Source organism: Cervus canadensis, chromosome 20 (assembly GCF_019320065.1).
Source record: "Cervus canadensis isolate Bull #8, Minnesota chromosome 20, ASM1932006v1, whole genome shotgun sequence".
Lineage (NCBI taxonomy): Eukaryota > Metazoa > Chordata > Mammalia > Artiodactyla > Cervidae > Cervus > Cervus canadensis.
The window spans coordinates 32,344,350-32,370,180 of NC_057405.1; the positions used below are offsets into that span (position 1 = coordinate 32,344,350).

The following is a 25,831-nucleotide window of genomic DNA, read 5'->3' on the forward strand; positions in this document are numbered from 1 at the left end:
TACATGTATATGCAGAACTGAATCTCTTCACTGTACACCTAAAACCAATACATTGTTACTCAACTACACTCCAATATAAAATTAAAAGTTTCTTTTTTAAAAAAAAAAAGCTTACATTTGAAATGACAAATGTAAGAATTCACAACAAAATGATATGCCAGGAATCCAAAAATTCTTCCAAAGAAACATCTAAGTTTTAAAGTAAAAATATGCTACCATAAAAAAATAAGCTTTTTGCCAGAAATTATTGACACCCAAGTTCTAGTTTCATTTCTTTTCTACACTAGAAATTGGCAGCAGGGAATAATTTAGAATATTAACAACTGAATTAAATAAATAAATATCTAGAAGATTTATATTATAATAAACTGAGTAGCCAAAAAAAATCATTTTTCCCATAGCAGTAGTATATTTATTGTGCTGAAATCAGGTAGCAGGGAATGAATAGCTCTAGGGAACTAGTACAGAATGTTCACAAAGATTTACAAATCTCTAGTCATTACAAACTGAGTGGTAAAAACAAAAGTGTTGAATCCTCCTAGATCAAACTATTACGTGCTGCAAATTTTCTGTAGTTCTCATGTCTGCATGCCTTGGGTTGGGGTGGGGGGAGAAGTGTGTAATTTGAATGCACAATAAATATTTCATAGTTTACAAAGTATTCTGAAATAGTCTGCACAAACAGCATTACATCCTGCACATGCAGTTTTGATATGTTAAAGATGCTTAGAAATACTCATGCCTTTTTATTTTTTGGTCACAAGATCCCTGTGCAATACCCACTAGCAATTTAACCTATGTAATAAGACATAGTACAAGTTCTTTCCTAGTGAATTTCCAGTTGTGTTTTTACATCACATGAAATACTTCATTGGTAAAGAGCAAATTTAATTTTCTGGATCTGACAACCCTCACTTTTACTCACTTTATGTCTTAGCAATTAAGACCTTTTAACAATCAAGCATTGAATTTAATGATCTTTAGCACCAAGGAGTCAAGAATATTGCACCAAAACGGGTTTACACTTCATATCTAGTTACAAATAAGATCTTGCAACTTTGTCACAGAAAAATATCACTCCAAAATTAAACACATTGAAAGAGAAGGATAATTTCACAAAAAAGCTTGCTGTATGCTATTTGTAAAAAAAAAAAAGTTAGTGAATTTGAAAGTTAGTATTAAAATTTACATTAGAGGACTCCTTGATTTTTTAATTAAAATTTATTTAATTTTAAATGTTCTTTCCAACAGAAGAGGTAGGTATATTTCCACATATGAAAAATCGGTAACAGCCACAAATCAAAACAAGGAAAGCCTGATAAAAATCAACATACTCTCTTCTAACAGCACATAAATGTAGCTATTTTATGATGTTACTAGTAGACACATGAATTGTTTCATGTTCCAATCAGACAGTAATCTTAATTTTCATAATATATACCCAGTAGTAACAGGAGTATTGAAAGGCTGCCTTTTCATCACAAAAATTGTTTCCCACAGTGATTTGTGCTGCAGGTCACAGTGAACTGAGCCACTGGACAGGATTTTACTGTAATTCTATTGTCACCAACACCATCATCATAAAGCCTCTAAGAGTCTACAAAGATCATCAGATTTTTAAAATTTAATTCCAATCAAAAGGGTATCTTCGGACTACAGGTGGAGAGATTTGATCATTCCAGTAAGCAAATGAATTCAAATGTGCACGTTTTAAACTATCTGCATTTCCAGTTTGGGACCAGAAAAGATAAGGTAACTGATTTTCATCAGTACATAAGTTGCAATTTAGCTAAAAAAAAAAAAAAAAAAAAAAAAGGCATAAAGACCGTGTTTCTGTGATCATCAAACTGAAGGATGAAGAGAAATGAAAAATCTCATGCATTGTTGGATGTGAATGTGGGGGGGTGGGGGTGGTCTCCAAAATCACGTGATGATTTGCTTTGGTCTGACAACATCAAGGCTAATAAAAAAAATGTTTAAAATAAAAACTTCATAAATAAAACATCTGGGTGTTGTATTTAACACTTTACTCAATCTAAAGGTTACTAATAATACATAGAGCACATTTGCCTTTTTTCTCCCCACCCTCAAACCCTCATTTGCTTCTGTTTTCCCTGAAATCTTAAATGAAGTGGGAACTTCCTCACTGTCAACACCAGGTAAGGCCCAGTTCGCTTTACTCTCCTTTTGCTTTTCCATTTTTCTGCTTCTTGCCATTTTCTACCACTAGGTGGTTTTCGGATTTGTTCACACCGTTCGCTGAAATACCATTCGCCGCTGTTTTTCCAGGTCTTGCTTTCTTGGGCTCTTTGTACGTCCGCACATAGAAGTTAAGGAAGAGGAAAATGAAGCTGATGGCGTAGGCGATGAGAGCCCAGTGCATCCACTTGGGGAAGGGGCAGTCGGTGTACAGCGACAGTGCCGTGTGCCCGATGGTCACGTGGAACTGAACCTGAAATCAGAACAGCACAGCCTCGCTTACTGTGGGCAGCAAGCAGCTCGTCCCGACCGCAGCACCTTCCCTGCGGCTGAGACAGGCCCGTGCCTGACCCAGCGCCCAAGACCTCAGCGTTCTCTGGCTCCTTCTCACGTGGGCCGCTTCTCAAAACCATGTCCTCAACGAGGGCTTCCTGCTAAGACTCAAGTACCCCCACCCAATGGGGTCCTCCATCCCTTTAACCAAAGGGTTCTGGTTTGGGCTGGTTTTGTGTTTCGGAGGAATTATGTCTTTTGCATCTGCTGACTTCTGGACTGTCCGTCTCTCCCCTCGAGTACCACTTAAGGGCAGGGCTCTGCATTCATCCCCACGATTCCTGGGCCCTTGGCCTGGTATCTGGACCCAGGGAATTATTTTTTGCATAACACTGAATAATGTTATCTAATGAGAGGGAATATCACTGGCCTAAGAGAGTGAAGGCTCTTCAGTTTTTGTTTTCCTCCCAAATAGACTGATTTCTTTCCACAAAGTTGTTAGCAAGCTGGTACATATACTTTTAAAAATGAGTTTATCAAAATGGTTCATTATCTGTTTCTTATAGAATTGGAGACAGGTAAATATGCATTTTACAATTAATTAAAAATTGAATTAACATAATCCTTTAAAAACTAAGATTCTTGGTAAAACTTAGTAGATATTTGATAGTAAGTATAAAAGGAGAGGACAGCTCTCATTATAAGAATTTATGAATTCCATGTGATTAAACAACACTTAATTTTTCACAAGGTTAACATACAAGATTCACTGCTGTGAGAACTTCTGCCTTGGAAATACACTACCTTTCACAAAATTAACACCCTATCTAAAATGGGCAATTGCAGCTTCTCTTTTAAGGATAGCATTATCAATATTATTTTATTAAATATTATTTTAAAAGTTTATCCCATGTAAAGCTCCAAATTTCTATCAGACTAAAAAACTTTAAAAGTTTCCCATGGCAAAATCCAGGTTTTAGGGACTTTTGATTTCACAATGATTCTTAGAACCTGCATCACTGGAAAAGGGTGTGTCTGGGGGGTGACTGAGTCAGGCATCGCTCAAAGAGAATCAGGTGCAGTCTTCCCGCAAAGTAGATAAGAACAGTTCACATGATTTCTGTCTTCTCGTTTTCTTGGGCCCACTTACTAATAACTGAGAGAAACGAATTACACAAACTGTGTAAACAGGTTACACAAAAACTGGAGGAAGCTTCCTGTAGCATTTTACTTGCAGATGAGTCCTGCACACCCAGTACTCCCCAAAAGCTGTGCTTCCTGTTTGGGTAGCCTGTTGTTTGGCAACTTAAAACAGAGATGAATGTATTTCCAAATGTGATTCCACTGATAAAATTGTGCACATGCTATGATTAAAGCAAATTATAATAAATTTCCAAGGCTTGAAGAATAGCTACCAGGTTGGTTTTGGATTTCCGGTTTGATTACTGGGCTGGCGCTTCAGCTCTGAAGGTTGCACTGAGTCACCCAGATGCTACCAGAAGTCCTACTAGGGGTTGGTGCTGCGAACTGTCTGCTCTGAAGATGAGCATTTGAGTATACCAAGCTCTGCTCTCTAAGGATTGTGTGTTAGGGAATTAAGAGTTCTTTGATCCTTGGTCCTTTAACTTACTTATTTTTTGGCCACACAGCGCTGCATATGGGATCTTAGATCCCTGACCAGGGATCAAACTTGCACCCTCTGCAGCAGAAGCATGGAGCCTTAACCACTGAGCGGCCAGGGAAGTTCATCCTTTACCCCACCCCTTCCTTGGCTCTATGACTTCTCTACAACTTTCCTATTCTAAATGTACAGGATCTGTTCACAAGGACGAAAAATGGGAGTCAAAAAACAGAAAATGTATTTAAGGGCAGAATGAACAGAGGTAATAATAACATTTTAAGTGGGAAAAAAACTAAGAAGTTATTTTTCTAATCATAAACGATTGTGTATTTTGCAACGTGCCTAGATCTTTACTCATCCATTTCACAGAGATGTTTAAAGGATATTCCTATTAGACAGACAGGACCTGCATCTGGTCTTTTAGGGACATTTAAAAAGCAAGAGTCTGTGAGCACTCAGCCTATGAACAGGCAGCTCAGAGCCAGACAGCCTAAACTCCTATCGCTGGAACACAGAGAAAGCCAGTTTGGTAACATAAAATGGTTGAAAATGACTCAGCACTTCACAATTAATGACAGTCTAACATTCTCAGTGTTTTAACAGAGAACTCACCAGCTGCAGCATGGTCAGGTATCGTTTCCACCAGAGATATTTCTGAATCCACGGGCCAAAGGCAGCTAACCCGTAGTATGAGTACATAATCACATGGATGAAGGAATTCATCTGGGCTCCAAAAAATGCTTTAGAAAAAGAGGTGATACAAGACACAGAAATCTTTACTTAGGTGATAAGCCATCTGAATGTAAAATAAATGAATCTACATTATTTTCCAATATTTAATTCTGAGTATAGATGAGAAATAAAAGTTGTAAAACAGTTCTAATGGACAAGCCTTCTCTTAAGATCATGCGGAATATTTTTAAAGTTTAGACTACACCTTTAACCATATAAATAAAAATGGGTGTTCTTCAAAGGCAAAGGACTTCCCCAGTGGCTCTGCTGCTGCTGCTGCTAAGTCACTTCAGTGGTGTCTGACTCTGTGCAACCCCATAGATGGCAGCCCACCAGGCTCCTCCATCCCTGGGATTCTCCAGGCAAGAACACTGGAGTGGGTTGCCATTTCCTTCTCCAATGCATGAAAGTGAAAAGTCAAAGTGAAGTCGCTCAGTCGTGTCTGACTCTTCGCGACCCCATGGACTGCAGCCTACCAGGCTCCTCCGTCCATGGGATTTTCTAGGCAAGAATACTGGAATGGGTTGCCATTGCCTTCTCCGCCCAAGTGGCTCAAGTAGGCCCTAGTCTATTTAAGTAGGTCATAATACTGCCAATATTATTTTTCATTCTGTTACTCTTGGGGGAATAAAAGCCAGGGTACATATAATGGTTTAAGCAGATCTGTAAATCCTTCATTATTGTCTTTACATGTGCTGATACACATAGCTACAACAAAATAATACTCATTTCTTAGATTTATAAATAGTTTGAAAGTAAAGTAGCAAGATGAACTATAGTATGACTTGTAACCTGGGTCCCCATCAGAGGAATGGTCTGTTTCCAGCTCAATGATGTGAATTATCTCCAATGTACAGGCATCTGAAAAGCTGGAGGCAGATCTTGGCCAAACTGTGAGTTCAGATTCTCTTCAACACTGAGAAGGCTACCTACAATTTCCTTTGAGTAAGAAGCAGTAGGTGCTCTGGGGCCTATTTGAGAGCAAGAGTGGGCTCTGGGCTTGGAGGAGAGATGGAACCTTCAGATGGAGAAGTTCTATCTTGGTATCCTCTGGATCAGAACCACTAGCATTGTTCCCTCTCAAAATACTGTTTGCTACACTTGGGATTCATTTATGCTAATCTCTGGGGTAAATCTTTAGGTGTGAAAGTAGTCACAGATAAACAGCTAAAGCTCTACTTTCTTCAAATTTCTTTAAAGCGAAATTAACACAGGAATAATTAAGCCTGGAAGGAAGTTATATTTGTGTGTGTGTGTGTGTGTGTGTGTTAGTTGCTCATCGTGTCTGACTCTTTGCGGTCTCATGGGCTGTAGCCTGCCAGGCTCTTCTGTCCATGGAATCCTCCAAGCAAGAAAACTGGACTGGGCTGCCATTAGACCAAGTCAAATTCCCACCACTTTCCACCCGACACATTTACATAATTTAGTACACGGGGACATGTTCCTGAAGATGCTCACCCTGTCCTCCTGGGACCCACTTAATTCCGATCCACCACAAGGTAAACATGGTGCAGTGATGATACACGTGAAGAAAAGAGACTTGGTTGTTTTTCTTCCTCAGGATAAAAAACACCGTGTCCAAATACTCAATTCCTTTAGATATAAAGTACCACCACAGAGCAGCAGCTATCTGTAGAAAGAAAGGGAAACCATTTTACAAACACCAGAATGGTACTATCACATGGTTTTCTACTAAAGTGAAGTCTTAAGCAATTTTTACTGCACAAAACGTATGAGGCATAGAATCATTTTTGTTTAAGTGGGTGTGAAACCTAGGCATCTATTCATGGGGAAGATGATGGGAAATAAAAGACTCCAAATCTGTATCTACACTGTACCAACAGTTCAGAGAAGATTTTTAGTCTGTTTCATAGCTGGATGTCCTGGGTACCAGCCCACTCACTGCAGTGCTGTGAACACTTTCAACTGCTATGATTTCCAGTGTGGGAGAGAAACAGATATTTACTCTATAAAGGCACTTCAGTTGTTCATGCCAAGCCTATATTCCAGCCTCAGAGATTCTTGCAAGTGTGCTTGAATCTCTCTTTCTCACTTTAACATGTGCAACAAAATACTTAACCACATTATTTTTTATTAGGTGGTGAAATTTTTAAAATGATTAATTGCAACAAACACACACACGCAACAAATATTTCCTAGGTCATAAATATAATCCTGCTTACATGAGTAAGTCTTTTCTTTTCCTGGGCTCTAATTAAGACACCAGATGGTGCAGAAAGATTACATTACACGCTGAGATTAAGGATCCAAGGATCCAGCGAGAGGTGACCTCTGTATATACATTTTAAAATATTTCACAGGAATCCCACTAAAATAGTAATCTAGATTCATCTTTCTTATGTCAAGTATTTTCTATGACATCTGCACTATATACCAACAGCAAAGGCAGCAGTACAAAACTGAAATCTGATGGTAAACTTGTGTGTGTCATTTGGCAGATGCATTCACAGGAAGGCTTAGGCTCTTCAGAGCTGATAGGGTCTTCATTTGATAAGAGCACCTGTTGGATGCCATGGGTTTCTGTCTGTTTGGGTTTGGCTGTTCGCTTTTGAAAAACAAAATTATGATTTTAAAGTGTAGGCAAGGAAAAAAGAGAACATCCAAAGAAAAAAATAATTGTCTTGTATTTACAAACTGAGAATTATTTACTGAGTCTGTTTGCATAATAACATTGCTGAAAATGATAAAGTTGTTTGAAAACAAACTTGAAATAGGGAACTACTCATAGCAACACTATATTTAATATTCACCATTATGTTGGTATTTTAAAGTGTAACATTTTGGTGCATGCAGTAAGGGGCTTCCCAGGTGGCTCAGCAGTAAAGAATCCACCAGCCAACAAAGGAGACATAGGTTTGATCTCTGAGTCAGGAAGATCCCCCGGAGTAAGAAATGGCAACCCACTCCAGTATTATTGCCTGGAGAAATCCATGGACAGAGGAGTCTGGTGAGATATAGTCTGTGGAGTTGGACATGACTTAGCAACAGAGCATGCAAACTCTATCTAGAAGGTCATGTCTTATTTCCCCTCTTATCTGGCATGTTAAATTAGCAATGAGACATAAACAGTAATTAACAATCCTTCTTTTTAGTTTGTGAAAGTGTTAATCGCTCAGTAGTGTCTCACTCTTTGTGACCCCATGAACTGTAGCCTGCCAGGCTCCTCTGTTCATGGAATTCTCCAGGCAAGAATACTGGAGTGGGTAGCCACTGCCTTCTCCAGGGGATCTTCTGACCCAGCAATCAAACCCAAGTCTGCTGCATTGCAGGCAGATTCTTTTGCATCTAAGCCATCAGGGAACTGAATAGCTACATCAAAGTGAAAAGATTCTTCTTAGCTACATGACAACTAATACAAAGATGAGTCTCTGAGTAAAACACTTATTCTGCCACATCTCAGAATAACAGAGAGGGAAGAAGTGTTCAAATACAATCTGCTGCCAGTCTTGTCCTTCTCCTCCTAGATTTCAGGTCTCACAACAGCTACATTTTTAAAGAACTCATCAGTTTACGCATGCCAGGAGGGCAGGGACACAATGGCCAGAGTGGTATTTTTAAAACTTGATCCTCCAAATATTAACATGTTGTCTCCCCCAAAGGGTTTATCTGAGCTCACTCCTCAAAGAAAGCAAGTCCGACACATTTCTTTTTCTCTCCCCAGATGCAAGCAAGACCAGTCCTGCTCCACTGCTCCAACCAGGAGAAGGTTCTGGAGCAACAGAGGGGCTCCCCTCAGGCAATCTCAGGTCTGAGCTCCCTGTTAACCGTTTGTTTACATGACTGCCTCTCCCACCTTTGCTAGAATGTCAGCTCCACAAAGGCTGGGTCCCTGTCTGCCTTTCCACTGGGGCTCCCAGTACCCGCGCGCTATCTGTGTATAGCCGATGTCAATACACACTTGTTGAATGAATAAAACCAACGTGACAACCAAAAGGGGTCATTTTTCATCAGCGTGTTAAGTCTTCCAATGGGGAAATGAAGACAGAGACATAAAATCATAAATACATTAAAGCAATTTGGTCTCGGGTCTTGATGAATACTGGTTTGTTTATATTGTTGAACCCCAAAGCTAAAGAGCTATTTTTTTTTCAGGGCCAGCTATTACATATTATATTATTACTACATATATCATATCTAACATAAAACACACATATATATAACATATGTCACAGACACATATGTTTAATATGAACACAGTATACAAGAGGAATTCTATAAATACTTAACAAAGTAAGTATTGTTTCTTCACTTGAGTAAAATGGCAACTTTACTGATGTAGGTGACTACAAAGTAAAATATGATAACATTGTATTACTAGTCTATTTTTCTCAAATATAAATAAAAACTGGGTTTATACCTATACAAGCTGTGCTATGCCTAATTTACTAAACATTAAATAGTTATATTTGTCTTCCTCATACTTTCTTAACAAATGAATTCAACTTCAAGAGTTTCTATTCTCGACCAAAAAACCAAGAATCTAAAATATAATCTTTATACTAAACATGGAACTATTATTGTTTTTTTTTTTGAGTACTGCATTTCAGTAGTTCAACATATATTCACTCTCAAATCTCCAAATGAGAAAAGATAATGGGGGAAGAAAATGGACTTTAAATTATGTATATTTTTTAAAAAGTAGTTTTACTGACTCAAAACAATCCCACTATAGTTTTTACCACTACATTAAAGCATGTTTTTCACAGACTAGAGACTACAAAATTAAACCAACGTCTACTGATCAGCAGTATTTTTAATGTACTTACCCTGACTTCATGAACATTATCAGAATAATCCACAGTCTGGCAAATATAGCTATATCCTGCATTATATGATCCCATGAATAACTGGAAAAAGAAAATAACATTTGGAGTAAAGTTTTAGAAGATATAACATTTAAAAGCACTACCTACAATATGCAAACTTCCAAAATATTTTTAAAAGCAATATTGTCTTAAAAATAAATTTCAAATGCATTAAACATTTAATATGTTGGAATTTCTAAAATTTATTATCCGTCAATTTATTCTTAAATTGAAATCTAAGTTGACATGTAAAATTTGGACTGAGACACTCTATCTGTATTATCATATTAAGAGAAACTGTGATTAACCATGCTGCAAGAGTTGCATGGGTTTCTAGTTTTGAACCAGAGTGGACTGCATCTAACAAATTAGGTAAAGTAGCCAAATAAATTAAAGTTTTTTATGATGTTGAGCTTCTCACAACTTAAAAAGTGGTTGGGTCAATCTAGCTTTTAGGATTTCCTTTTAAAATGCCATAGAGAATTTCTTGGTGTCCAGAAAAGTATCCACTGGTTAGCAGCAACAGTTGTATAACAGTTAACTCATTTTAGTTCCAACCTAAAATATTAATATAATTATATTATGTGGTAGGATTTAAATTTGAAATCGGTATTTTACATCTGCATATTTTCATCAGTTACCAAACCTGAAACTGCTGAATGAGAAAATGTAAATAAACAGCCACAACTATTTACTGAGGACTTAATATGTTCTAAACACAATGCAAAAATTATCTCACTTACCTCTGATACCTTAGAAGACAGGTATTATGCCCATTTTACAGATGGGGGAAATGAGCCTCAAAAAAGTTAAGGAACTTCCAATGTCAGAAAAACTAGTAAGGGTTATTTTAGAATCCAGTTTGTCTGCTTCCAAATTTCACTTTAAATAAGTCTTTATACTTTATGAATGTTTCAGATTTTTGTTATCCATGCTTAGGTCAATAACATAAAATTTACTCTTAGAGGAGCTAACAGTTATCTTAGGGCACAACATTCCAATCATAGTTTAACACATTCTTATTTTCTAATTTGCAACAGACCCGAGGAAGGATAAAGTGAACTTTAGTAAACCTACCTCTCTGAAGATAAAAAGGTTAAGCAAAACCATCCCGAAATTATAGAGAATGAGCACTAAACGCATCTGGAAAGGCTCGCGGTCCCTCATCCATTTGGGACCCAGCCACACGAAGAGGAGGTACAGGGTGCTTATGCAGAGTGTCGGCAGTGGGGACTGCATCAGGGGCCAGTTCTCGACGCGTTTATCTACAGAGGGGACACAACATTCATTACGTGATAAACGTTTCATCAAATGAAATTATTAGGAAGGGCCACGTTTCAACTTAGCTTTCCTCCGTGACCAAATACAGATCCTTAGAGGTCCAACAAAAACACATGACATACAGTTCTAATGACATGGATGAACCTAGACCGTATTATACAAAGCGAAGTAAGTCAGAAAAAGAAAAACAAATATCCCATATTAACACATATACATGGAATTTAGAAAGATGGTACTGGTGAACCTATCTGTAGGGCAGCAGTGGAGATGCAGACATAGAGAACAGACGTGCGGACACAGTGGATGAACTGAGAGAGCAGAAGGGAATCGTGTATGTTACCATGTGTAAAAGAGCCAGTGGGAGTTTTCTGTATGATGCAGCGAGCTCAGACCAGTGCTTGTGACAACCTAGAGGGAGGGAGGTTCAAGAAGGGGGGGACATATGTATACCGATGGCTGATTATGTTGATGCAAGGCAGAAACCAACACAACATTGTAAAGCAGTTATCCTCCAATTAAAAATACATGCATTTCTAAAATACATGACATAAAAACCGAAGAAACAATACCAATTCCTGGGAGTAGCTTTTGGAAGTGAAGTTGCATTATATAAGGTACACCTTATATATTTGACAGAGAACCTTGACAACAAAGGGATGAAAACAAGGTTCACTGAAAATACAGAATAGGCTTGGGGTGAAAAGTTAATCAAAGGTTTCAAAGACAGAAAATACTTAAAGGAGAAACTTGACCTTATATTAAATATGTGAAATAAATCAGCAGTTTGGAAGCTACTCCCTCCTATGCTAAAAGCAGGAAAAACTTAGTAAACTGAAGAGCTCTGGAGAATAGAAGCCATCCCCTGGAATATTTCTGGATGCTGAAGACAAGAGTATGGTTATACCTGAATTAAGTTGAGGATTAAGTTAGAGGTCATCACAGTTTGATAATTTATTTAAATGGCAACCACCATATTCAAGACATTTTTCTTTTTTCTTGAGAACATGAATTTATTCTTTTCCCATGAATATAATCAACTTAAGCACTTTTCTCTAAAGCAATAAATCATTTACCTTATGTACGTGTAAATATATACATCTCCAATGTAACACATTATTTCATTTAAATTGAATCAGCTGTCTTTAAATTCAAATATGTAATCTTGAATCAAATTTATAACAGAGTTTTGCCACAAATATTTCTGAGATGCATAAAAATGAAATACGAGGTAGACAAAAATTTACATTATAAAAAGACACTGAAGTCAATTTTTATATTTCTAAAAGCTAAATGGCATTTTGAAGGTTGTGAATCTAATGTCTAGTTTATTCTTGGTAATGCATATTATTTCTATGTTGTATTTTGAAGAAAATAATATATTTCTCAATAGTTAAAAAATTTTAGCCAGTTCCTAAAACCTAGCCTAAATGAATGCAATTTAATTGCTCATTACAATGTCTCTCTATTTAAACTGTCAGTTTTATTAAAACTATATATGTGAAACAGCTCTGGATAAGTTAATTATCTTTCAAAATACTTTACATAAAATAAATTAGTCTGTTCCTATATTACTGTCAACAGAAAATAAGACAGAAGATGTGAAACACAAGTACAAAAATATTTAATCACATAGCTTCCAAAGTTGGGAAATGACTTAGTAACTATGGTTCCCATAAAAGAAGAGTCGCTAGAAGGGTGGGATGGGGCTTCCCAGGTGATTCAGCCATTAAGAATCCCCTTGCAATATAGGAGATGTGGGTTCGACCCCTGGGTCAGGAAGATCATCTAGAGAAGGAAACAGCAACCCTCTCCAGTATTCTCACCTGGAAAGTCCCATGGAGAGAGGAGCCTGGCGGGCTACAGCCCATGGGGTTACAAAGAGTGGGACATGACTTAGTGGCTAAACAACAACAAGGATGGGATACTGACTTGAAAAGAAAAGAAAAAAACAAAACACACAAATATGAGAACAACAATAGAAACCCCAGAGGAACTGATTTTACTTTATAGTTTACAGTGGAAGCCTACTATCTATCTATTCATAGAGATTATGATTCTGTCACTCAAATCAAAACATATTCCAGAACTAAAAATAAACTCAAATACTTAAAGGACAGGAGGGATAGTAGTCCTCTTATAGGGAGGGTAATTTAAAAGACGGTGGGATGGCTTTTGGTGAAGGTACTGTACCACTGTGGTCTTATCCGTGGTCGTGCACTCTTCTTTAACGTCGCTATGATATCCTTCTGCACCCATATCTTTCTGTGTCAAAAGGCCCCTTAAAACATGGAGTATTTATCTACTTAGATCTTTATTTTTCTGTATTATAGAAAAAGACTTGATACGAAGCCCCTAAATCCTAAAGCTTGGATCTACTTCTGGTCATGAGGAAAGGAGTTGCCGGGGTGTCCCATCTTCATCCACAAACTAGAGAGCTTTTCCCATGGGATGGATGCAAAGAGCAAAAGAACTCTGCTATGAGATAATCTATGTAAGAAAGAAAATTACAAAGAAAGATTGATTATATTCCTTGCGGTTGAAGATGGGGAAGCTCTATACAGTCAGCAAAAACAAGATGGGGAGCTGACTGTGGCTCAGATCATGAACTCCTTATTGCCAAATTCAGACTTAAATTGAAGAAAGTGGGGAAAATCACTAGACCATTCAGGTACAACCTAAATCAAATCCCTTACAATTATACAGTGAAAGTGACAAATAGATTCAAGGGATTAGATCTGACAGACAGAGTGCCTGAAGAACTATGGACAGAGGTTCATGACATTATATAGGCAGCAGTGATCAAGACCACCCCAAGAAAAAGAAATGAAAAAAGGCAAAATGGTTGTCTGAAGAGGCCTTACAAATAGCTGAGAAAAGAAGAGGAGTGAAAGGCAAAGGAGAAAAGGAAAGATCTGAGTGCAGAGTTTCAAAGGAGAGCAAAGAGAAATAAGAAATTCTTCCTCAGTGATCAATGCAAAGAAATAGAGGAAGACAAAAGAAAGACTAGAGATCTCTTCAAGAAAATTAAGAGATACCAAGGGAACATTTCATGCAAAGATGGGCTCAATAAAGGACAGAAACAGTATGGACCTAACAGAAGCAGAAGATATTAAGAAGAGGTGGCAAGAATACACAGAAGAACTATACAAAATATATCTTAATGACCTAGATAATCACGAGGGTGTGAAAACCAGACATCCTGGAGTGTGAAATCAAGTGGGCCTCAGGAAGCATCACTACAAGCAAAGCTAGAGGAAGTGATGGAACTCCAGCTGAGCTATTTCAAATCCTAAAATATGATGCTGTTAAAGTGCTGTACTCAATACACCAGCAAATTTGGAAAACTCAGCTGTGGCCACAGGACTGGAAAAGGTCAGTTTTCATCCCAATCCCAAAGAAAGGCAATGCCAAAGAATGCTCAAACTACTGCACAATTGCACTCATCTCACACACTAGTAATGCTCAAAATTCTCCAAGCAAGGCCTCAACAGTACATGAACTGAGAACTTCCAGATATTCAAGTGGGATTTAGAAAAAGCAGAGGAACCAGAGGTCAAATTGCCAACATCCACTGGATCATCAAAAAAGCAAGAGAGTTCCAGAAAAACATCTACTTCTGTTTTATTATGTCAAAGCCTTTGACTGTGTGGCTCACAACAAACTGTGGAAACTTCTTCAAGAAATGGGAATACCAGACCACCAGACCACCTGACCTGCCTCCTGAGAAATCTGTATGCAGGTCAAGAAGCAACAGTTAGAACTGGACATGGAACAACAGACTGGTTCCAAATTGGGTAAGGAGTACATCAAGGCTGTATACTGTCATCCTGCTTATTTAACTTCTATACAGAGTACATCATGAGAAACGCTGGGCTGGAAGAAGCACAAGCTGGAATCAAGATTGCTGGGAGAAATATCAATAACCTCAAATATGCAGATGACACCACCCCTATGGCAGAAAGTAAAGAAGAACTAAAAAGCCTCTTGATGAAAGTGAAGGAGGAGAGTGAAAAAACCTGGCTTAAAGCTCAACATTTAAAAAACTAAGATCATGGCATCTAATCCCATCACTTCATGGCAAATAGATGGGGAAGCAATGGAAACAGTGACAGACTTTATTTTCTTGGGCTCCAAAATCACTGCAGATGGTGATTGCTGCCATGAAATTAAAAGACACTTCCTCATTGGAAGAAAAGTTATGACCAACCTAGACAGCATATTAAAAAGCAAAGACTACTTTTTCAACAAAGGTCCGTCTAGTCAAAGCTATGATCTTTCCAGTAGTCATGTATGGGTGTGAGAGTTGGACCATAAAGAAAGCTGAGCACCGAAGAATTGATGTTTCTGAACTGTGGTGTTGGAAAAGACTCTTGAGAGTCCCTTGAACTGCAAGGAGATCCAACCAGTCCATCCTAAAAGAAATAAGTCCTGAATATTTATTGGATGCTGAAGCTGAAACTCCAGTACTCTGGCTACCTGCTGGCAAGGGCTGACTCATTGGAAAAGACCCTGATGCTAGGAAAGATTGAAGGCATGAGGAGAAGGAGATAACAGAAGACAAGACAGTTGGATGGCATCACCGACTTGATGGACATGAGTTTGAGCAAGCTCCAGGAGTTAGTGATGGACAGGGAAGCCTGGTGTGCTGCAGTCCAGGGGGTTGCAGAGAGTTGGACACGACTGAGCAACTGAACTGACTGACTCACTGTAACAAAGAAAGGAAGATAAATTCATCTGTAAAGCGATTCTAATCTCTAACATCATAAATTATTTCTTACTCTTATACACACAATTCCTATTGACTTCAAAGGCAGTTCTGTGCAGCAAGCAAGGGAAAAATTAGAGAGGTGGATTCAAAATTTCCCCCAAATCAAGAATAAATAAAAATGCTCATTCCTGGGAGGGAGTTTGGGGGAGAATGGATACATGTATGTGTATGTATGGCTGAGTCCCTTTGCTGTCCACCTGAAACCATCACAACATTGTTAACTGGCCATACTCAATATAAAATAAAAAGTTTAATAAAAAAATTTAAAAAGAAAGAATGTCAATTGGGTCACCCTAATCTTCAAGAGCTCATGCTCATTCTCAGTCATATCTTATTCTTTTGTGAACCCATGAAGCCCACCAGGCTCCTCTGTCCGTGGGATTCACCAGGCAAGAATACTAGGGGGGGTTCCCACTACCTACTGCAGGGGATCTTCCTGACCATTAAATGCAAACAGTTCTACAAAACACACATTGGTTGTTGCAGTCCATGAACATAAGCCTCAAACCTTGCTTAAAATATTAATTTGAATATTGTTTTCCTTAAATCCGAATAGCAAGTCTACACGTGACATAAATGATTGGTTATATCATCCTAATTTTGTAAGACCAAGAACAATGAACTCTACTTCATCAGAATGGTGGGAGAACTGAGGTTCTCTTTAACAGACTCATTCAAACTACACAGAAGTTACCATTTCATTCAGGATTCTTAATTTTCAAAGAACTGAAGTCTTTCACTAAAATAAAAGAAAGTTCTTTGGGAAAAAAAAAATGCCCATCCTTTTTAATGCATGGTGTTACTCACGCAACAGAGATATTTAAAGAGACAGGAGTAAGAAGCTGAAGGTCTAGACAGGAAGAAATAAGACAGAAGGTAAAACAGGGGTAAAAGAGGTGGTGGGGGGAGGGGGCAGACAAGGAGTAACAGTCACAACAGAGGAAGCATGTGAGACTCCACTAGCAGACAGGCGCGCTGTCTTTACGCCAGCTCTGCTCTGCAGCTGTGGGTAAGACCTTAAGGGCACAACTTGTCCTCATTCCCTTCATCTGTAACACCTGATGGGGAGCAGTGATACTGGATTAGCGCTTCTCCAACGTCAACAAGAAAAAGAATCGCTTGGGAGCATAGTTACAGTGCAGGTTCTGACTCAGTAGCTTGGGGGTACGGCTCACCTTTAGGAAGATTTTGCACTTTCCAGAAGTTCCAAGCGAGGCTATGCCAATGTTCCATGGACCATCCTTGAGTATCAGAACACTAGGTGATCCCTTGGGAGTGTTTAACTTCTAAAAATTGCTACTTTTTACAGCAACAGCAAGGAGAAGAAGGGTTCCCTGGTAGCTCAGATGGTAAAGAATCCCCCTACAATGCAGGACACCCCAGTTTGATCCCTGGGTCGGGAAGATCCCCTGGAGGAGGAAATGGCAACCCACCCCAGTATTCTTGCCAGGACAGTCCCATGGACAGAGGAGCCTGGTGGGCTACAATCCATGGGTTTGCAGAGTTGGACAGGACTGAGCAGCTTTCACTTTTTCAGAAAGAGAAAGAATGGGACTGAAGGTAAGGAACACTGGGTTAAGAAAACAAGCAGTTTTCTCTGGCCAGGGACCCACTTCTCACGGGAGCCCTTGCACGTGTTCTTATAGCACATCACACTGTCCTGTGACTGTCCTCCAACGCCCCATCCCCACACCCTCTGCCTCTGGCCTGACCTCTCCTTCTGAGTTTGGTGTTTATTCTTTTTAACTAATCACTTTTACCTCTTTATTTATTGTTGGTTGTGCTGGATCTTTGTGGCTGTACGGGCTTTTTTCCTTTAGCTGCAGCTAGCAGGGGCCACCCCGTAACTGTGGTTCCAGGCTCCTCATTGCTGTTAGCAGGGGTCACCCCGTAACTGTGGTTCCAGGGCTTCTCTTATTGCTGAGCGTGGGCTCTAGGGCATGTGAGCTTCAGTAGCTGTCTTGCACAGACTTGGTTACTCCACAGCAGGTGGGAAATTCCGGGACCAGACATCGAACCCATGTCTCCTACACTGGCAGGTGGACTCTTTACCACTGAACCACCAGGGAAGCCCTTAAATAATCTTTTGAAGGAATTATATCCTCTATTTATTTGAGTTACACGGGATCCAAATGTAGATCATGCGTATTAAGGTAAAAGAAGACATGTTTCTGGTATGCTGTCAGTACACAGTGATGGGTGGGGTTCCACACCATGAATTTTATTAGGGGTGGAAAAAAAAAGAAAAATTCTACTGAAACACTATCCCTCTTGCCAACACTGAAGTCAGATTCTGTCATCGACGAATACCAAGGTTCAAATGGATTTTATGTAACATTCTTGGGGAATGCTCTCTATGAAAAGCTCTTATAGGGAAGGGAGAGGGTCAATATGGCACATATATTATATAAATTGAACTCTAGTTGATTTGTCATATTGTCTTCTTTCTATATTTTATTAATATGTTTACTAACATGTCTATGCCTTCATATTTTGATGATTTTGCCCTTATTTTTGAGTCTATTTATTAACAATTTTGGGCTTTCCTCTATGGCTCAGATGGTAAAGACTCTACCTGCAAAGCAGGAGATCTGGGTTCGAGACCTGGGTTCAATCCCTGGGTCAGGAAGATCCCCTGGAGAAAGGAATGCCTACCCACTCTAGTCTTCTTGCCTGCAGAATTCCATGGACAGAAGAGACTGGCGGGCTACAGTCCATGGGGTCACAAAGAGTCAGACACGACTTAGCAACTTTCACTCTCATTAACAATTTTAAGCCTTTCATGTTGCACATCCCTGAATATTCATTAGAAGGACTGATGCTGAAGCTCCAATACTTTGGCTACCTGATGTGAAGAGCTGACTCATTGGTAAAGACCCTGATGCTGGGAAAGATAGAAGGCAGGAGAAGAAGGGGACAACAAGAGGATGAGATGGCTGGAAGGCATCATCAACTCAATGGACATGAGTCTGAGCAAACTCTGGGAGATGGTGAAGGACAGGGAAGCCTGGCATGCTGCAGTCCACGGGATCGCAAAGTGTCAGACATGACTTAGCGACTAAAAACAACAACAATAAATTCCATGTGTAGAACTTCAGATTTAGAAATGATCCCTTTATTTTAAAAAGGAGATGCATAGAGACCAAGAGACTTGCAGGAGAAGGGGGAGCCCACCTTCTCAGTCACCATGCTCACTCATTTTAAGGGAAAAATGGTCCCACCATTTTCTCCCTAAATTATAGGCATGAAGAAAATTTTCAAATAAAACTGTGACTATCCATCATGGTCCTTCAAGGGAAAGAAAGCAAGAGAGACTTACAGAAGTCCCCTGAGCAGAAGGGAGGACAAGAGATAAACACACCGAGGCTCACACCTTCCCAGCTGCTGCACCTAGCAGACCTGGTTTAGGATTGCAATGCTCTGGAAGACACAACACCAAATACTGAGGAAAGACCAAGAAAGTCTAGCCTGCAAAAGAGGAGGCCTCATCAAATACTGAAAGACCTAAAGAGGCGCCAGATTTATTCTCTATCCAGAGATCCCATGAGAAGGGCTTGAGCAAAGTAAATGACGCCTATAAATTCAGAAATTTCTAACCATGAGGTCTCTCTTCCTATAAGTGGAAAAGCTGTCTCCTTTGGAAATGAGTTTCAAGTTATTAATAATTAAATTAAATTTAAATTAAAGTTAAGCAAATCTAAAGCTAAATATTACTGCAAATCAAGTTTCGGAGCAAGGAACTTTATTTCAAAAATAAGACTTACCGAGACACATTATCTTAACGTTCCAGACCCTTAAGCGTTAACTTCTTTCTCAAGAAACTGTTTCCATCTAAAACACTTTGTTTCACAAAGCTCATGCCAAGTGAGATTGGTTTACAAACACTAGTTTGGTCAACAATCATACAATTTTATCTATATTAAAAGGCCATGTAATGGTTAACAACTATATGTGCTCATGAGAACTCACAAGCTGTTCACTATAAAGAGTTCACTTTATTACGTGTAAATTATACCTTTATTTTAAAATGGTACCGAAAAAATGGTCCATCTGAAGTGGGGCTTCCCTTGAATAGTCTCCCCACCAACAGCTTCGTTTATTCTTAACCTGATTTGCACCTTAAAAATCACCCAGCATAGTAAACAGAACAGCCCTTCCACCCCTTCTGAGCTCAGTGATTAGGGGCAGGTCATTTGGTCCCTGACCTCTCAAAGCTCATCATCTGTTAGAGGAGACACACATGACAAATCAACTGCTTTGCAGGATTCTGACAGCAACATCAGAGGTCAGTCTGGGGACAGGAGAGAGGTGACAAGGGTGGCTTCCGGAGCTGACGCCCAAACCATTCCTTGAAGAAAAGAGGAGTAACTTGGCAAGCAGATAGGAAGGGCGGAAAGCCTTCCTGTTGGGAGAATCATATGTATAAAAGCCATAAATCAAGAAATAAAACACTTACTCTGGAATCTAAGCAGGCCTGAGGTAGAGGATGTGAAGTGAAAGTGAAAGTCACTCAGTTGTGTCTGACCCTTTGCAACCCCATGGACTAAACAGTCCAGGCCAGAATACTGGAGTGGGTAGCCTTTCCCTTCTCCAGGGATCTTCCCAACCCAGGGGTCAAACTCAGGTCTCCCACATTGCAGGCAGATTCTTTACCAGCTGAGCCACAAGGGAAGCCTGAGGTAGAGGATATATACAAGGAAAGATGACAGGAAATGACTAGAGATTTATAGGTCAGATCAGACCTGGAAGAGTCTCACAAACTCTGCTGAAGAGGCTGGAACTTATCCTGTAGAGAACAGAGAGATGCTTCCTTGGTTAGAAACTGGAGACCACGTGTGGCTTTCAGCAGATGCTGACGGAGGCAGCAGGGGATGGACTGAGGGGAAAGGCAGGGAAACCAGCTGGGTCCGTGGTTCTCAAGTATCTGTCCGTTGCCCACAGAAGAACGATCTGCTCATTAAAAATGCAGATTCCTAGTTTCCACCCCAGATCTACTGAATCACCATCTCTGTGGGTAGGGCTCAGCAGTACAAACCTTTTCCCCTGCTGATGCTGATGGGCAGGCAACCAGCCTTGGAGACCACTACACCGTGCAAGAAATGAGCGCAACCTGGATCCAAGGGTTGCACTGCCGATGGAAAAGACAGGCAGATGTGAAAGTCACAAGAGTGAAATCTACAGGCGAGGTGGCTGATGTGGATGTGAGAGGTGGGAATGAAAGAAAAGCTTGGGGTTACTCCCAGATTTCTGCCCCGGCTGGTGGCACAGATGGTGAAGTTGTGGATCTGGGACAGAGCATAAAGGAAGAGGAGCAGGAGGTAATCAGCTGCTTTCTAAACCTCTTCTGCTTGAAGCACTCGTGGAACACCCAGCGGGAGGTATCCAGCAGGGTCTGCATCTGGAGCTGCAGACGACTGCCCAGGTGGCAGACACACAGAGGAGTCACTGGCAGTGAGAAGTCCTCCAGGGTTTCAGGTCACAAGGGAAAGAACACACAGTGAAAGACTAAAACGAACGAAGGCTGGACCCTGAGGAACACCTAAGGGAAGAGTGGGATCAACGGCTGTGAAGCAACCAGAGAAGAAGGAAGAGAAAATAGAAAAAGACGTGAGGACCAAGAGAGGGGATGGGCAACACACTCTATGGATGCAGAACCAACTGTTCTTTCCAAGTCTTTTTAAAGAGAAAAAATAACTGTCTCACAAGGTTGACGGGTGATAGTTAAGTGGGTACGTTCCCAGCACACGTGGATGCCATAGGCCCTTCCTTCTGTTGTACCCTGTTCCCTCTGCATCTCCATGCAGGTGGTCCTACCTCAGGGATCATCTGAGCCCCTCTGGCTAAGAGCCAAGCCCTCTATGTCTTCTAGGCCTTTTCTTCCCAACCTAAAAGAGTTCTCTAGGCTCTGAATCTGAACTCTCAAGTCAGACTAGCAGCCTTATGACCCCAGCTTTCTCATTCACCAGCTGAATAAGCCCCAGCAAGTTACCCAGTCTCTCTGACTTTATGGGTGATGATAGGGTTGCCGGGAGGAATAAGACACGACGGACAGTGTCTGACAGAGAATAAGAGCTCAGTACATGTCAGCACTGTCTTTACCACTGACAATAATCAAACCACTAAATCCTCCTCTCTCCCAAGAGAAGAGTTAAACCAAATTAAAGAAAAATCGCCATCAGCAATTAATCTTAGCAGGAGACTGTAAAATGAGAAGACAGAATATTTTATAACTTATATGCTGAGAATACAGCGCATTTTATAATCTATTCAGGAGAGCAAATGCATAACAAGTCTAACTTTTTAATTATCTAAAAAAAAGTTCTTTTTTAAAAAACAAAAGCATCCTTTTAAGAAACTGTAAACCAGATTTTAATAAATAATAAAATATTTTTAGTCCAATAGTTTTGAAGTAACCCTTGGAAACTTCTACTCGTACACAAACAACTGTGATTAATTCTTACAACAAACTATGTATAGTAAAGCAATTTTCTTAAAAATCTCTATAGGTGTCTTTTTTCTTTGAAAGGCTTATCTCTTTTAAAGCTTTTTAGAACTCAGGATTTCCACCAGTTAGAATGAAATTTCTTCTGCAAGCAGTCTAAGCTGATAGTAGATTTACAGGGCTTCCCAGGTGGCTCAGTGGCCATCAAAAGAAAAATTAGTAAAAATTTAAAATTTTAGAAGATCCAAATTCCCAGAATTGATAAGAAAGGGCACATGGTTACAGGAGGAAATAATCTTCGTTGAGTGACAACTTGGGGAGTCACACGAAGCAGAGGGAATACGGCACCAAGGGACAGAGGACAGGACCTGAACTGACAACAGCTGGATTCCAGCTCTATCAGTCATTTTCGGGCCCCATGACTTTGAACCTGAAACTCTTGGGCCACAGTCTTCTCCTATGTAAAACGGGGGTGATAATGTGTGTGCGCTCACTCAGTCTCGTTTGATTCTTTGCTACCCCGTGGACTGCAGCCCGCCAGGCTCCTCTGCCCATGGAACTCTCCAGGCAAGAATATCGGAGTGCGTTGCCATTTCCTACTCCAGGGGATCTTCCTGACCCAGGGATCAAACCCACATCTCTTGCATTGGCAGGCAGATTCTTTACCACTAGCGCCACTAGATTACCAAATCACAGAGTTGCTTTGAGGTTCAAACTGAAAACCCTCTGTAGGAAGCCACTCCAACATGAACCCTTTTGCACTTAAAATTCACTAAACATGAATTTCTTCTGAAACTTTTCAAGCACGCTGTGGTTGCCTCTAGCATGCCATGACACTGTCCTGGCACCGTCTGTTTAACTGTGTCCCACACCAGACGTGGCAGGGGCTGCAACCGTGATCTCTAAAACCACAGAGCTTCCCACGGTGGCTGCACCCACAAACGGTTGAGCCCCAGCACTCTGAAGACCACAGAGTATCTAGAAAATAGTAACTATTATTATGGCTACTGTGAGAATTCAAGACATTTTATTTTTACCAAAGTATAGTTGATTTACAGGCCTTCCCAGGTGGCTCGTGGTAAAGAACCGCCTGCCAGTGCAGAAGACCCAGGAGATGCATGCTCGATCCCTGGGTCGGGAAGATCCTTGAGGTCGGGAAGGCCTCACTCAAGACTTACAAAGCCAGAGCTCTGCTTTAATTAGTTTTCTAGGTGCTTAACACATTAAAGTCTATGAACTGCTTTAGTCCACTCAGAAGTGTGGGCCTACTTTATATAATACATAATCAAGTCATGTAATTTTGATCTGTTTGTTCCTAGAGCCTCGCTGAATAAATCAGCTGGTTTTGTTTTCTAACATCTACCTCTATTTAACCTCCCATAATGCTTAGTCGCTTAGTCGTGTCCGACTCTTTGTGACCCCGTGGACAGTGGTCCGCCAGGCTCCTCTGTCCATGGAATTCTCCAGGCAAGAAAACTGGAGTGGGTGGTCATTCCCGTCTCCTGGGGATCTTCCCGACTCAGGTATCGAACCTGGGTCTCCTGCATTTTAAGTGTATTCTTTACCATCTGAGCCACCAGGGAAGCCCTTAACCTCCCATAGACAAAAGAAAAACACAAGTCCAGCAGCCAACGAGAGGCACTAACAGCTTCTGGCATACAGTCAAGACATCAAGAAGTATGTACCACACACTGTTCTCTATAACTATTCACCCCTCCTTACTAAATCAGAACCAACAACTGCAAATCAACTCCATGCTTTTAACACCTGGCAGCTAATCACTAATACTCAGGAAATGGCAACCCACTCCAGTACTCTTGCCTGGAAAATCTCATGGACAGGGAACCTAGTAGGCTACAGTCCATGGGGTTGCAAAGAGTTGGACATGACTGAGCGACTTCACTTCTTCTTCACTGTTATAAATCCATTCGCCTCTAAAGACTACACAAAATAACAGTGACTTCATGTTACGCTGTACGCTGAGAGCACCCCAGAGAGAAACTGCTCTTTTTCTGAAGGATGTAGTCAGTGTCCTCCTCCAATTATTGTAAGTATCATGAGGGCCAGGGTTACAGCCATTCCTTGATGTACCTCTACAACAATACTTGCAAAAACTTGCTAAAAGAAATGTTTAATGAGCAAATGTAGATAACTGTTGTCAAGAAGAATCTGAGAAAGATCTTGTCTCTGTGCCAAGGATAAACTAAACACCCCCTCTTCTGGGTCCCATTCTAAAATGGGATGCTTAGTATATTCTTCAAGCCAAGGAAGATCTGGGGTATCAGCAAGGTGAAACAGGCAGAAGCAGAGGAGAAAGGTCTGGATACAAGGGGACAGGTCACCAGCTGAGATTTACTCTGAAAATGAAACATTCTGAAGACAGCGGAGGACTGAGGGGTGAGTCAGGGTGATGAGCAGGGAATGTCTGTCTGCTTTAACCCATCTGTGCTCAGGGCAGAGGATGCTGCTTTCAGGTTGGAAGAATGCCTGGATGAAGTCAAGGAAAGGGCAGCTCTTGAAGAATTTGGAGGCTGAGCTAGAAAAGACTAAGAGGTCAGAGTGTGATGGGCAGACTGGAAGGAGTGGAGCTCATCACCAGCAAGGCCAGGGGAAGGTGCAGGCTCTAAGGGAGTCAATGGCCAACGTAGAGTTTTATGAACTCAACTGTATACTAGTCACACAAGAGCCTGCAAGGATGCAGAGAGGAGTTAACAGCAGAGAAAAAAGAATTCTAGTTCCAAGTTTACCTGTACAGAGAACACAATAAAGGTGAAAAGCAAGAGAAATGATAAAATTTCTCACAGAGAGCAGATAAAATAGGGACGGACTCAGGAGCTTCAAAGGAGAAAAGACAATAACAGAGACAAAGTGAGTGAGTCAATGTGTGATATGAGCTGCAGATCATTTACACAAAGGCTTAATTTGGGAGGGCTGGTTCTAGATGGATATTAATTATCTGGAAGGTTGGTCTATCTGCTTGGAAAATGGGGATAGTAGAAACGAACCCAAGATTGCAAAGCAGCTATACTCCAATAAAAATTGCTGCTGCTGTTGTTTGGGCTTCCCAGGTGGCTTAGTGGTAAACAATCTACCTGCCAATACAGGAGACGCAAGAGACATGGGTTCGATCCCTGGGTCAGGAAGATCCCCTGGAAGAAAAAAATGGCAACCCCCTCTATTCTTGGCCTGGAGAATCCCATGGACAGAGGAGCCTGGTGGGTTACAGTCCGTGGGCCACAAAGAGTTGGACACGATTGAGCAACTGAGCACCCACACATGCTGTTGTTTAATCATGAAGTCATGTCCAACTCTTTGCGACCCTATGGACAATAACCTGCCAGGCTTCTCTGTCCATGGGACTTCTCAGTCAAGAATTCTTAAGTGGGTAGTCATTTCCTTCTTCAGGGGATCTTCCTGACCCAGGGATCGAACCTGCATCTCCTGTACTGCAGGTGGATTCTTTACCAAGAGCCACCTGGGAAGCTCCAATAAAAATTAATTAAAAAAAATTTTTTAACTGAAAAAAATAAAGAAAATGGGGATAGTAACATACTGAACCCACAGGAGTATAAGGATTAAATGTGACAAATACAAAGCATTGGTCCAAGAGCTTGACATATAATAAACATTCAATAAATGTTCGCCATGATGACTGGACAATAAAACAGGATTTGTGGGACGAGTAAGGA

The 25,831-nt window shown here is 40.4% G+C and overlaps 1 protein-coding gene across 1 annotated transcript in view; it reads right to left on the reverse strand.

The window, feature by feature from the left end:
• Positions 1-386: 386 nt before the first annotated feature.
• The window catches only part of ELOVL4 (ELOVL fatty acid elongase 4), a 35,985-nt gene continuing 10,540 nt past the window's right edge, over positions 387-25,831 (reverse strand). The window contains exons 2-6 of the mRNA XM_043439603.1: positions 10,729-10,916; positions 9,613-9,693; positions 6,284-6,455; positions 4,706-4,833; positions 387-2,452 (exon numbers count right to left, since the gene is read on the reverse strand). Coding sequence (XP_043295538.1) covers positions 2,177-2,452; positions 4,706-4,833; positions 6,284-6,455; positions 9,613-9,693; positions 10,729-10,916 — 845 coding nt within the window. The 3' untranslated portion in view covers positions 387-2,176. The remainder of the gene's footprint in view (positions 2,453-4,705; positions 4,834-6,283; positions 6,456-9,612; positions 9,694-10,728; positions 10,917-25,831) is intronic.